The sequence below is a fragment of the Leucoraja erinacea genome, chromosome 9, assembly GCF_028641065.1.
Source record: "Leucoraja erinacea ecotype New England chromosome 9, Leri_hhj_1, whole genome shotgun sequence".
NCBI lineage: Eukaryota > Metazoa > Chordata > Chondrichthyes > Rajiformes > Rajidae > Leucoraja > Leucoraja erinaceus.
The window spans coordinates 13300408-13315297 of record NC_073385.1 but is presented as its reverse complement, the minus strand read 5'-3'; the positions used below and the strand labels follow the sequence as shown (position 1 = coordinate 13315297).

General features: G+C 43.4%; 1 protein-coding gene across 1 annotated transcript in view; it reads left to right on the top strand.

The window, feature by feature from the left end:
• The window catches only part of LOC129700027 (serine palmitoyltransferase 2-like), a 125712-nt gene that overhangs the window by 50583 nt on the left and 60239 nt on the right, over nucleotides 1-14890 (top strand). Inside the window, exons 7-9 of the mRNA XM_055640178.1 lie at nucleotides 735-840; nucleotides 4962-5181; nucleotides 14471-14597. Of these exons, the coding sequence (XP_055496153.1) occupies nucleotides 735-840; nucleotides 4962-5181; nucleotides 14471-14597 (453 nt within the window). The remainder of the gene's footprint in view (nucleotides 1-734; nucleotides 841-4961; nucleotides 5182-14470; nucleotides 14598-14890) is intronic.

Genomic DNA, 14890 nt, shown 5'->3' with positions numbered 1-14890 from the left:
AGGGTAAAAGCACTGGTTTCACTAAAGAATTCGGCCATTGGGGAGAATATGCATTTTTTGAGTGAAGATATGATGGGCTGAATGGATTACCAACTCGAGTTGAATTTGTGCAGTGCTGCAGATTTTTGTCCTTGGCATTTTGAGGTTTAGTTTAGAGATGCAGTGTGAAAATAGGCCCTTCGAACCACTGAATCCACAGCAACCAGCGACCCCTGTACACTAGCACTATCCTACGCACTAGGAATAATTTGCAATTTTACTGAAACCAATTAACCTATAAACCTGAGGTACGCAAAAATGCTGGATTCTTCAGATTCAGGGTTTCGGCCCGAAACGTTGCCTATCTCCTTCGCTCCGTAGATGCTGCTGCACCCGCTGAGTTTCTCCAGCATTTATGTGTACCTTCGATTTTCCAGCATCTGCACTTTAACCTATAAACCTGTACGTCTTTGGAGTGAGTGGGGGAGACCAGAGCACCCGGGGGGAAACCCATGCGGTCACGGGAAGAACGTACAAACTCCGTGCAGACAGCGCCTGTAGACAGGGTGGAACTCTGGTCTCTGGCGCAGTAAGGCAGCAACTCTACCGCTGCGCCACCGTGCCGGTAACAATGACGTTTTTCTTTGGACATCCACCAGCTGACTAGAGGTTGAAACTGCAAACTTGTTTGTTAATCGTTGTTTGTTTTACTGCCAAGTGGGCAGCCATCATTACAATGCTTGCATTATTTTCAGATATGCAGAGCTTGGACAAATTGCTTAAGGACGCCATTGTTCACGGGCAGCCTCGGACACGCCGGCCGTGGAAAAAGATTCTCATCATAGTCGAGGGAATTTACAGGTACCATCGCAAGTCACGGGTTCCAGTCTGGATGGGGTCTTGCTGTTTGTTACGCTAATTTGTGAAATGTTTCAATGACACCCTGGATTCTATGCAGTGTGCAGCATGTTCCCCTAGCTGGGGTGTCAGACTTGATGCTAATTCAAACACTGACATATTAATATATTTTGTCAGCTATATCCCCAGGTTATCTTTATCCAAGTTGCAGTTTAAAAACTTGCATTTCATTTTTGTACTGCTCACGATGCAAAACATACTAAACAGAACAGTAGTTCGCGAGTGTTATCAAATGAAATTTGGTCGCAATGTTAGAATATTTAAAAGCTCAATCATACAAGCATTTTGTAGAAGAAATGTGGTAGAGGACTGGGAATGATCATAGTTGTAGGTACAGAAGCAGGCCCTTAGGCTCACCATGTTCACACAGCCCAAACGCACATTTAGACTAATCCATGCTTGTACATATGACAATAAATCTCGAGAAAACAGACAGTGCAGGATAAACTCAGTGGGTTTAGTTTAGAGATACAGTGAGGAAACGGGCCCTTCGACCCACCGAGTCCACACCGACCAGCGATCCCTGCACAGTAACACTATCCTACACACAAGGGACAATTGACACATCCAATTAACCTACATACCAGTTCGTCTTTGGAGTGTGGGAGGAAACCAAAGATCTTGGAGAAAACCCGCCTGGTCACGGGGAGAACGTACAAGCTCGGTACAGACAGTGCCCGTAGTCGGGATTGGACCCGGGTCTCCGGCGCTGCAAGTGTTGTAAGGCAGCGACTCTACCGATGTGCCACAGTGCCACCCGTGGGGTAGGGCAGCATCCCTGCAGAACATGAATAGGTGATGTTTTGTGTCGGGACAGTAAAACGCTCTTTGACTCCTGGCTCCACAATCTAAATGTGTAACATCTTCCAGTCCCACCTGCCAAACTTCCCATTCCCATGACTAAACCCTAACACACATTCTAGTCCTGCACTCATCGTTGGTAACTGTTCCTTCTGTCAGCCATTTCCCTGCTAAGCTTGCTCCTCAAGCCCCTTAATTCAAATCTGTCTTGCTTGCTATTTTGATCAGCTGTTTTGCGCTTCTGTGACTGATAGGGCGCGCAATGGCACAGCAGTAGAGTTGCTGTCTTGTGCCAGAGACCCAGGTTCAAACCTGTTTATGGATGCTGCTGTCTGTGGAGTTTTTACCTTCTCCTTGTGATCGTGTGGGCTTCTTCAGCAGCTTCGGTTTCCTCCTGCACTCTAAAGACGTACGGGTTAGTAGATTAATTGGCTTTAGTAAAATTGTAAATTGTCCCTAGTGTGTAGAATGGTGTTGGTGTACGCAGTGATCAGTGCTCAGTGTGGATACAGGCCCTTCAGCCCACGCTATCTCGAGTCTAAAGATGTTCTACATTAAAGGCTCTTGTATAAATGCTAGTTATTGCCGATTTTACTTTCCCTTGGGTCTTCTTGTCGAGTCCACACAAGATTAGAAGTTGCACACTTCTAGGCATCTGCATGTAATGGTGTCTATCTCTTTGCTTGTGCGTGGTGGTGGAAAGATTAGTGGAAACAGGGCTGCGACGAGAACGCTCTTTCCTTGACCCCTTTCCCTTGGGTGTGGAAATCTGTTAATTTACAGAAATTCCACCTAGGAGTGAGGTTTGCATATTTAAACGATTTCAATCGCTAGATAATTGTTTTACACACCCCATTCCAAAATCAGGCTCACCTTCTCTCCTGCGCACAGTTTTGCTTTCCTCTTTAATTTACACCAGACTAATAACGAGCTGCCACCCTTAATTCTGAATTCAATTTTGTCTATCTCCCTTGGTCTTAAAATAAAAACATTCTTCTCAGAAATCTACTGTCAGCAACAATTGTTGTTGTATCTAAAAATAGGTAATTCTTTCCTCGCAGGTTTCCTGCTCATCAGCATCACTCTGGCAACATGCACGAGCCATTGTCTTTTCCCATTATTGGAACAATTAAGCTGAGAGACTGTCTAATTATGCATTTTAATAAATGTTTCTGAAAATGAAAGGAAAAACACATATGTAAACCTATATTTAAGTTTGCAACTGTTCCCATTAGAAAACGGCATCCTTTCACAAATGGATGTTGCTTTAACCACACTGCTTTCTAGTTTTCAGTGCTTAGTTTAGCAATACAGTGTAGAAACAGGCCCATCGGCCCATCTAGTCCACACTGATCATCGATCACCCGTGCACCATGCTATGTCTTATACACTGACGGCAATTTACAAAAGCCGATTAACCTACAAACCCGCACGTCATTGGAATGTGGAGGAAACTGGAGCGGCCGGAGGAAACCCATGCGGTCAGAGGAACAAGCTCCGCAAGGAGACGGCACCCGTAGTCAGGATCGAACCCGGGTCTCTGGCACTGTGAGGCAGCGCTCCACTGCTGTGCCACCCGTGCTGTTTGTATTCAATGCATTTGGCAGCCTGGCCGTTAATTTGCGATGCTGCTGTTGAACTAACATGTTAGTGGAAGAAGAATTTGGCAGGTAACAGATACTACATTGGCTCATCAGCATGTTGACAGGCATCTTTCATAAGGACAAACATAAACCGATCCAATTTCCAAGAATGATGTGAATGAATACTTTGTTGCATCTCAAACATCCTGGAGCCTGAGATGGAGCAAATAGTGTAATCTTTGGCCAGCAGTGTAACCATTTTACTTCTAGCCATTTGGAGCATGGAACAGAATGGCTCGGGTACAGGCCCTTCAGTCCAGCATGACTGTGCTGACGATGATGCTAATCTGACTTGCCTCCACATGATCCTCGCCCTTCTCTGTCTAACTGCCTCTTCAACATTGCTGTTACATCTGTGTCTACCACCTCCATCTGCAGTTCCCTCCAAGCACCTACCATGCTGTTGACATTTTGAAGATAAGAGAAAGCTGCACGGATCAAGGCAGTTTGTCTGTTTCTTGACTATGATATAGTCACAGTTAAGGACCTGTCCCACTAACGCGACTGTCTTCAACCTTCAAGCTCGAGGGCACTCGCATGAAAAACCTTGAGCTGGATCGACCGTCTTCCATAGATGCTGCTGCACCCGCTGAGTTTATCCAGCATTTTTGTGTACCTTTTAATAAAGTTTAGCGGGCATTTAACGTTACCAATCAGTTTATTTACATTTTTTCGCAACGAGCTTTACCTTCGACTACCTTTGATTGGCTTTGATTGCCTATGATTACCTACGATAGCATTATGACCTACTATGACCTCCCTCCACTAAACCTACGAGTAAAAAAAAAAAAATCGTTTTTTTTTCCATGGCGACCTTTTTTTACTCGCGGGCGTTTTTTAGCATGTTGAAAAAAAACCGCCGCGACCTAGCTGAGGCCTCGAGTACGCGGGGACTAGTCTCGAGCATGAAGGAAAGTTACAAAGACCTCGGACCTTGCGTCGACTATGCTGCGAGTATGAGTCGGGGGCAAACTCTTCTAAACTCGTAAAATAAGGTCACCACAGTGGGACAGGCACTTTATGGTCTATATGGTCACAGTTTAAGAATAAGGGGTAGGCCATTTAAGACTGAGATGAGGAAAAACGTTTTCACCCAGTGAGTTGCGAATCTGAAATTCTCTGCCACAGAAGGCAGTGGAGGCCAATCGCTAGATGTTTTCAAGAGAGATTTAGATATAGCTCTTGGGAATCATGGGATATTGGGGGGGGAAAGCAGGAACGGTCGACTGTTTGTGGATGATCGGCCATGATCATGTTGAACGAAGAGCTGAATAGCCTACCCTGCACCTATTTTCTATGTCTATGTTTCCACTGAAAAATCCCAATGTGCAGTACCACATTTGTAGAACTGGGCCTCAGTATCAAAGGAATTATTTGAGTTCCAACAATTGGTATTAATTTCAGTAGCAGCATCTGAGATGAGTTTAATTTGGGAGATTTAATTGGAAGCATGTTAATGTTGACAAATTGTGTAATGAGAAAATATGTAATTTGTGATTATAAAATTGCATTTGTCAACATTCTAATAAATATCTGATTTATCTTTCAATTAAGACTGAGAAATGGGTTTAGTTAGCGATGAGTAGGACTTGTTAACGAGGCTGCATTTTCCATTCGCAGTATGGAAGGCTCCATTGTCCGTTTGCCCGAGATAGTGGCTTTAAAGAAAAAGTACAAGGCTTATCTGTACCTGGATGAAGCTCACAGCATCGGAGCTCTGGGGCCCACAGGCCGCGGTGTAGTGGAATATTTTGGTGTCAACCCCAAGGATGTGGATGTCATGATGGGAACTTTCACCAAGAGCTTTGGCGCAGCTGGTGGATACATAGGTGGGAAAAAGGTACGGTAATTTGGCTCATTTTTATGTCTAATAATCCTTTTTTTGTGCCATGTGTAAGAAGGAACTGTAGATGCTGGTTTACAGCAAAGATAGGCACAAAATGCCAGAATAACTCAGCGGGATCAGGCGACACCTCTGGAGAGAAGGAACAGGAATGCTTCAAGTCCCTTTATCAGACTGCTGGAGTAGGTCAGTGGACGAGGCAGCATCTGCGGAGACAGAGGGATCGTCAACAGCGATACCTTTGCCTCCACAAATGCTGCTTGACCTGCTAAGTTCCACCTCGCTTTTGTTTAGTCTCAACCAGAAACGCCATCTATTACCTTTCCCCAGAGATACTGCCTGACCTGCAGAATTACTCTAGCATTTTGTGTTATCCTTTTAGTGCCATAACTGATCTAGGGGTTTGCATGTTGCATCTGTTTCTGAGATTTTAAGTTATATCAAGGGACTAGCTTCCTGTGCTCTAGAAGTTATTTGTATGTTGCTGTTCATGAACCAAGTTAATAACAAACTGTAGATGCTGGAGAAATGAGGAAATGCAGGTGCTGGCTTACAAAAAACTGGTGCTGCAGTAACTTGATGGAGGACATGGATAGGTGACGTTTTGGGTCCAATCTAAAGGGCCCAATTCCTCCAGCGATGTTGCCTGACCTGCTGATTTACGCCAACACTTTGTGTAGATGCTGGAGGTCTGAAATAAGTAAGCAGCTTTTATGGAGAGAAAGTGACTGTTTTGGGACAATTGCCTTTTATCTGAGCTAGCCAGTTACGTTACAAACTGGAAAGGGTGCTTATCTGAAATTGTTGGATTGAATGGCAAGTCTTAAGACTTGATGTAACAAGTCAAAAGATTACATTCTGTTCTTTTACAATGGGATTCTTGGGAATATTACAAGGATGATGACAGTGAATGACTCTGTCAGGAAGCTTGATTTTCAGTGTTTTGCATCTCTCAGTTCCAGCTTTGTTTATTTTCCTCCCCTCTCTTCCTGGGCTTTCATTTATTTTTGTCTTCTCCAGATAGAGACACATGCTGGTGATGAAAACAAATGAGATAGCAGTGTTTAAGTGGCATTTAGACAGGCACATGAACCAGGGAATGGAGGAATACAGAACATATACCCATATAACCATATAACAATTACAGCACGGAAACAGGCCATCTCGGCCCTACAAGTCCATGCCGAACAAATTCTCAAAGGGAAAAGCTTGTCCACATCAACTCTGTCTATCCCTCTCATCATTTTAAAGACCTCTATCAAGTCCCCCCTTCACCTTCTGCGCACTCCAGAGAATAAAGACCTAACTTATTCAACCTATCTCTGTAACTTAGTTGTTGAAACCCAGGCAACATTCTAGTAAATCTCCTAACATGTGCAGGGAGATGGGATTACTTTAAATTGGCATCATGAGTGGCACAGACCTCGTTGGCTGAAGGCCCTTTGCATGTGCTGTGCTCTATTAATGTCTTGTCTGGCTGAATAACATTTTGTCAATCACGTAAGAATTCTTATTCAATCTATTTCCCAGTAACTAAAGTCCAGTAGGCTAACTGCAGTCCACTGCTTATACGCTGCAGGAGTTTAAATAGAACGGTGAGGGGAACTATGCGGCTCAGGAAGCATTTGTGAAAACAAAGGTAGTGCTGGCGACCATCCTTCTGCCTCCACAGATTGCTCTAGATTCCAGCATCTGCAGTTCCATAGCTGCCTAAAATGGAGTAAGCATCTCCATCCCGCTTCTGACCCCAATGGGGGACATTAGTTTAGTTGGATATGTTCCACGTGTCACTGTACCTCCTTGGTCCCCAAAGTCCTGACTTTGCCAAATTAGCACGGAGCACTTCACTTTAGATGACGTCTTACAATGGTGTCAGAAGTGGGAAGGTGATGTTTACTCTACCTGATGCACAAAAATGTTTAATCCATCAGATAGACAAAATGCTTGGGTAACTCAGCGGGACAGGCAGCATCTCTGGAGAGCAGGAATGGGTGACGTTTTGGGTCGAGGCCCTTTTTCAGAAGAACAGACGTCTGAAGAGGATTCTCGACCCTAAATGTCACCCATTCCTTCCTAACATGTTGAAAAATTTTCAAGAGCTTACCGTGTTTCCCGAGTACCTGCTGTTAGCGTTACGAGCCACTAAGAGACGTCCCGAGCTCCGACATACCCGCTAAGTACATTCTACGTGCTTACCACTAGTTTGATTTTTTTTTTTTTAACTCGAGGGAGCTCTTGAATTAGCTCGTACAGTGGGACAGCCCCTTTATGCCCATCAAGTCTAAGCTGCCATTCAATCATGGCCTATCTCTGCCTCCTAATCCCATTTTTCTGCCTTCTCCCCATAACCTTTGACACCCATTCTAATCAAGTATTTGTCTCATTCACTGTGGTGGATGTTAATACGTGTTTATTGTTGTTTTTATTGTATTATATGTATGACTGCTGCAATTTCGTTCAGACTTCGGTCTGAATGACAATAAAGGCTATCTATCTATCATTCTGCCATCAAAATATCCACTAACTTGACCTTTCCATCCTGAAGAAGGGCCTCGACCCGAAACATCACCAATTCCTTTTCTCCAGAGATGCTGTCTGAACTGCAGAGTTACTCCAGCATTTTGTATCTATCTTCTTTTGGCTTTAATGGAGTTGCAGTTAATAGAATGCTCAATATTGCCATCTAGTGGCAATTGCTAGATGTGCCGCAGGTGTACATTTTGCTGTAAATTTTAATCCCTTTAGATCCTAAAACGAACCATTCAACTTAAAATTTGTGTTTGCATTTTAAATAATGAATGAATTTACTCCAGTGCTTTATGTTGATAGTGGGAACATTTTAAATTGGTCTAATGTGCACCAAAAGTAATAAAACACAACATTAGGATTTAGGGAAATTCATGATTGTTAATTTATCATTTGCACTGGGTGTTTGTAAGGATGACAATGTAGTTAACATTGTTAGTAAGTTTTCCAATGACACCAACATTTGGAGGGAAAGTGGGCAGTGTGGATAGATATCTGTTTACAACAAGATCTAAGATAAACACAAAATGCTGGAGTAACTCAGCGGGACAGACAGCATCTCTGGAATCAAGGAAATTGGTGACATTCTGGGTCGAGACCCTTCGGATTTGACCCGGATCTCGACCCGAAATGTCACCCTTCTCTCCCCAGAGATGCTGCTGTCCCGCTGAATTACTCCATTTTGTGTCATCTTCAGTTTAAAACAGCATCTGCAGTTCCTTCCTACAACAAAATGTGGAAAGGATGTTTCCACTTGTGGGAGAGTCTAGGATCAGAGCTCAGTCTCAGAATTAAAGGGTGCTTTTTTAGAAAGGAACTTCTTTAGTCAGAGGGCAGTTAATTGTGGAACTCATTGCCACAGAGGGCTGTGGAGGCCAAGTCAGTGGATATTTTTACGGCAGAGATAGACAAATTCTTGATTAGGATGGGTGTCAAAGTTATGGGGAGAAGGAAGAAAAATGGGATTAGGAGGCAGAGATCAGCCATGATTGAATGGTGACGTAGACTCGAAGGGCCGAATAGTCTAATTCTACTCCTTTAACTTGTGAAGATCTAGATCAGTTGGGAAGGTGGGCCAAGGTATAGCAGGTGCAATTAATTCAGTGTGAAGTGTTGCATTTTGGTATGTCCAACCAGGGCAGGATCTGCACAGTTAATGGTAGAACCCTGTAGAGCACAAGTGCATGGTTCCCTGAAAGTGGTAGATCAGGTGGACAGGGCAGTAAATGTGTTTGGCATGCTTGCCTTCATTGGAATGGGTTTGGAGTATGAAAGTTGGGACGGGATACAGCTGTGCAAGTCGTTGATGAGATTACACTTGGAATAGTATATGCAGTTCTGGTCATCCAGAGGAAGAATGTCATTAAATTGGAAAGGGTGCAGAAGAGATTCACCCAAATGTTACCTGGACTCAGGGCTCGAGTTGTAGGGAGAGGTTGGATAGGCTGGGACTTTTCTTTGGAGCATAGAAGACTGGGCGGTGACCTTGAAGTGTACACAATCATGAGGCATGAATAAAGTGAAGTATTTTCCTAAGGTAGAGGATTCTAAAACCAGAGGGCTTTAAGGAGAGAAGAGAGTGATTTAAAAGGGACCTTTTACACTGAGGGTCATCTGTGTCTGGAACAATCTGCCAGAGGAAGCTATAATATCAAAGATAATTATGACTTTCCAAAGACATTTGGACATATACATGGGTAGAAAGGGTTTAGTATATGGGCCAAATGCAAGCAAATGGGACGAGCCTAGAATATCATATGTACTGGATATGAACATGAACAATGAATGTCTTGCTGCATCTTTACAGACGCACTATATGCTGCTTCAATAAGGAAAAAGTGTACAATAAATTCTTCAAAGTAAATCGGACCATAATTGTGCAAATACCCCACGAATGGACAGTCAGGGGTGGGTTTTGGTGACGGGGTAAGTTTGTGGTTAATATTGTGCAGGTTGATTCGCGAACTTGATTCTGGAAAGAAGCTGTTCTTGAACCTGTAGGTAAATGTTCTCTGGCTTCTGTATCACCTTCCCAATGGTTGCAGTGAAAAGAGCGTGGACAAGATGTAGTAGAAGCGATGAATGTCATGGGGGCTGTGGACAGACGGTGTTGTGGTTCGTTGATGATATGGCTGCATTTATCACGTAGACTATGTCTCATGTAAGACTGCTGTGAATGTTGGTAAAGAGGATCAAACTTGAAATACAAGATTGAAATTGGTATTTATAATCACTCTCAGAAACCACAGTTTATTGAGGATTACCAGAAGGGGTTTCTACTGAAGTGGTCTACGTTGAAATTGATAATTGTATTGCCTTAGCAGGGTGTTCATCCCAAATATCCAATGCACTTCTCGCCCGGCCAATTGCCTGTAAAACTGTGACGTAAAGTGCTGTACAATGCATTTTTTAAATCACTAGGTGGAAGCAGTGATCCACGGAACTGATTATGTGCTGCCAGTCTTAAAATCCAATTCTGTTTACTTAGTGTGCTTGGCTTCATGGCACCGTAGCATAGCAGGTAGAGCTGCTGCTTCACCGGTCCCATCTTGATCCTGCCCTCGAGTCTTGTCTGTGCAGAGTTTGCATATTTACTATGACCACATGGGCTTCCAGTGGGTGGTCTGGTTCTTCTCTCTCTTTCTTTCCCCCCCCCCCCCCCCCCCCCCCCAAGATGTGCTGGTTGATTATGGTGTGGGTGGCAGCAGAAGGTGATGGGCAAGTAAGACTGCAGAATATAGAAATGAGTGGAGTGTGGAATTGATGTCAGCATTGGGCTGAATGGCCTTCTGTCTTAAGGAAATACTGTATGCCAACCTCCTTTGCCTTAAGGAAATACGCTGACCACCTTAGTCTTAAGTAAATATGCAAGCCTTCTCTACCTTTAGACTTTAGAGATGCAGAGTGGAAACAGGCCCTTTGGCCCAACTAATTCGTGCTGACCATCGATCACTCCGTACACTGGCATTATTTTGTTGTATGTATTTACAATGACAATAAATGTGTATTATTATTATCCTACACACTGGGGAAAATTTACCTACAAACATGTACGTCTAGAGTGTGGGAGAAAACTGGAGCACCCGGAGAAAAGCCACATGGTCACGGAGACGGACAGCACCAGTAGTCAGAATCAAACCTGAGACTCTGCCCCTGTGCTACTGTGCCTCCTTAAGGAAGTATTAAAGCCTTCTGTCTTATGCAAAAAGTCCACGTTTAACTATTCTGTAGAGTGTTAGTTTCTACTGCTAGTTTCTACTGCCTGACAATCTAGTCGTTGGCTCCATTTAAGAGGGATAACTTAAGTCATTGTCATTGGCTCCATTTAAGACTGGGATAACTTAATCTTGCAGATGTGAAAAGAGGAGAGAGTACTGCTCAGATGTATTTTCATAGCAAAAGGATTTGAGTATTGGAGCAGGGAGGTTCTACTGCAGTTGTACAGGGTCTTGGTGAGACCACACCTGGAGTATTGTGTACAGTTATGGTCTCCTAATCTGAGGAAGGACATTCTTGCCTTAGAGGGAGTACAGAGAAGGTTCACCAGACTGATTCCTGGGATGTCAGGACTTTCATATGAAGAAAGACTGGATCGACTTGGCTTGACCTCGCTTGAATTTAGAAGATTGAGGAGGGGGGGGGGGGGTATCTTATAGAAACTTACAAAATTCTAAGGGGGTTGGACAGGCTAGATGCAGGAAGATTGTTCCCGATGTTGGGGACGTCCAGGACAAGGGGTCACAGTTTAAGGATAAAGGGGAAATCCTTCAGGACCGAGATGAGAAAAACATTTTTCACGCAGAGAGTGGTGAGTCTCTGGAACTCTCTGACACAGAAGGTAGTTGAGGCCAGTTCATTGGCTATATTTAAGAGGGAATTAGATGTGGCCCTTGTGGCTAAAGGGATCAGGGGGTATGGAGAGAAGGCAGGTACAGGATACTGAGTTGGATGATCAGCCATGATCATATTGAATGACAGTGCAGGCTCGAAGGGCTGAATGGCCTACTCCTGCACCTATTTTCTATGTTCTATGTTTCTATGATAATTATATATATATTGATAGCATTGTGTATGAAACACCCTGCCTGTTCTACAAATTGCTTTATCAATGTGTTGGGTCCAACTTGTTGCTTCAGGTTTTTTTCCCCTTGATCTGAATACCATTAACCTAATCACATTAGTGACTAAATGCACAAGAAATTCGATTTGCAAACTTGCATAAAGGAAAATCCAACCAATATTAGTGCTCTGGAACAATATTCTTGGAAGTGACAGAGAAATTATGCAAGAATTACCTTGTCCTGTTATGAACGCAAGTATTTTGAGGATTTCTGAATCCCAAACAACTCGAGAATCCGAGGTGTGGTCGAACCCAGACTTTGTATTGTTGAAGTATAACTTTAATCTCCTTGAACTCCATTTGTTTAGATATAAACACCAGCATTCCATAGGCTTATTTGGATAATGTTTGGTATCTGTTTCATGATCTATTTACATGACCCACAACACATGCATACATGCCCATCATTAAAATTATTTGTCAGTTCTGTCCGATTCCTTAATCTACTAGTCTACATGTTTAAAACCTTTCTGTTTGTATGATTTATAATGCCCTGTCTTTGCCAGCAACAAACCTGCACATCGGTTTCTACTCTATCTCATTCACTTATTAATATTGTCATTAGTTGCAGGTTCAACACAAGCCCTTGTGAGAAATCACAAGTTATTACCCACCATTCTCCCATTACCTCCACTTTTGTGGGATTCAGCCTATTTCCTGGCCAGGCCAATAATTTGACTTCAGTTCCACAAACTTTTAACTTTATTCAGCAGTGTCTTTGAAGGAAGCTATGAAATATTTTGTGGAACCCCCATGGGCATCCCTGTTTGTCTGACCTGTCCTTTACAAATCCATGTGTGAACTTTGGTCATCTGAAACATTAGATGGTTCTTGAGCCTTGTGCAAAGCTTTGTTGTAAACGAAAGCATATGTGAAGTCAGCGTAAGAATGAGAGAGGATATTAAGATGAGTCACTGGGTGCCTGAATTAACTTGGAAACCAAGCATACCTCATGCAGTGGAAGATAGACACAAAATGCTGATGTAACCCAGCCTGACGGGCAGCATCTCTGGAGAGAAGGAATTGAAGCCCCTGAAATGTCATCTATTCCTTCTCTCCAGAGATGCTGCCTGTCCTGCTGAGTTACACCAGCATTTTGGGTCTAGCTTTGGTTTAAACCGGCATCTGCAGTTCCTTCCTATATATACCTCTCATGTAATGGAAGTATTGGGTTCTGGACAACATTATGGGACATGGTGACTGATGTGAAATCCTTGGATGCACACCAGGGAAGGCAGTGAATGTGAGATGGTGTTGTGACCCGCATTTTGCAGCATATAGATGGGAGCACGTGTCAAAATTTAGTTTGGTTTATTGTCACGTGTACCGAGGGTACAGTGAAAAGCTTTTTGTTGTATGCTACCCAGTCAGCAGAAAGGCTACACATAATTACAATCGGGCCGTCCACAGTGTATAGATTCAGGATAAAAGGAATAACGTATAGTGCAAGATAAAGTCCAATTAAAGATAATCCGAGTGTCTCCAATGAGGTAGCTCAGGACCACTCTTTAGTTGTTAAGATGGTTCAGTTGCATCATAGGACAGAAGTTGAGAATCAAAGCAGTGCTTGGGTTCAATAAATACACTGTTTCTGTGCCTTCTGAATGCCTGCAAATGAATTTGAGGCCAAATGTGTTTTTGTGGTTGTGCAACGAAGGGAAGGGCTTGCAATTAGCGGGAGGAAATATTTGGATGTCAATGTGCAGCAACGCTTTTGTTCTGCGTGATGCTTACCCACGGGGGAATTGAGGGAGATGGCCTGTGAAAAGTCGAGGTAAGAACCAAGCATGGACTCCGGGATCACCACCAGCATGGTTCCATTACAATGCAGACAGGGCCTCTAAGTCAATACAAAAGGAAAGCACCGCAGAAATGGATGATAAGGGGTTGTTGGATCCACAGTGAAGAGTTCATGAAGTTAGCAGAGACGGTGTGCAGTGCAGTCGAGCTAATGCAGAAGATCCCAATCCTCCCTATAATTTAAGTCATTGGAGTGTCCTCCTCGCTTCCAACCCTGAAGAACCATGACAATATCTTAAGCATTCCATTCACTTGGACAGGCTATACATGTCCTCATGAAGACCTGATGGAAACTTTGAAATGGGTTTCATGTTAAATGCTGTTAAATGATACAGCTTTATTGCTTTACTCAAGTTGAGTTTGGGTTGCTGGTATGTGTAGTTGGTAGTTCTGTATTATACAAAATTCTGGAGTAACTCAGTGGGTTGGGCAGCATCTTTGGAGAAAAGGAATGGGTGATGTTTTGGGCCGGGACCCTTCATCAGACTGAGAGTCGAGTTGTTCACTATGGTTATATGCATGCCATAATCAGAGAATGTTGCTGTCAATTGTTTAATTTTCTAATTTGAAACCTTAAATTTGTTTTTAAAAATTTAAACAACTCTGAAAATTACATGGATGTGTATGCAGCTTCACTTTAAACTTAGAACTCAAAGTCCCAACAACCAATGATATTACAACTGAGTAAAAATGGGCTACTCAGCATTTTCTGAATTGTATGCTCAAAAGTTTTTTTGGTGTGAAAATTCAGTTGCTCCGCATCTGCAAAACTGGAGCCATTCATTGATTCTGATCTTGACCAACTGGCACAAGACTTCAACGGCTGTGTCTGCATTGCAGGAGCTTGTGGAGTATCTTCGTTCACACTCTCACAGTACGGTCTACGCTACATCAATGTCTGCGCCTGTTGTGGAGCAGATCATCGCCTCCATGACCTGCATCATGGGAGAAGACGGCACAACTCTGGGTAAGTTTCTGTGGCGTGATGGAAGGTGGAGCCAACATCAGCAGTCAAACAACCTAGTGATGGAGGAGATTAGTTGGTCAATAGGCCATAATGAATCTTTGCCAAGTTTACTGACAATAAAATGTAATGTGCATGGTAGCCAAGTTGACAATAGACAATAGGTGCAGGAGTAGGCCATTCGGCCCTTCCAGCCCGCACCGCCATTCAATGTGATCATGGCTGATCATCCCCAATCAGTACCCCGTTCCTGCCTTCTCCCCATCTCCCCTGACTCTGCAATTTTTAAGAGCCCT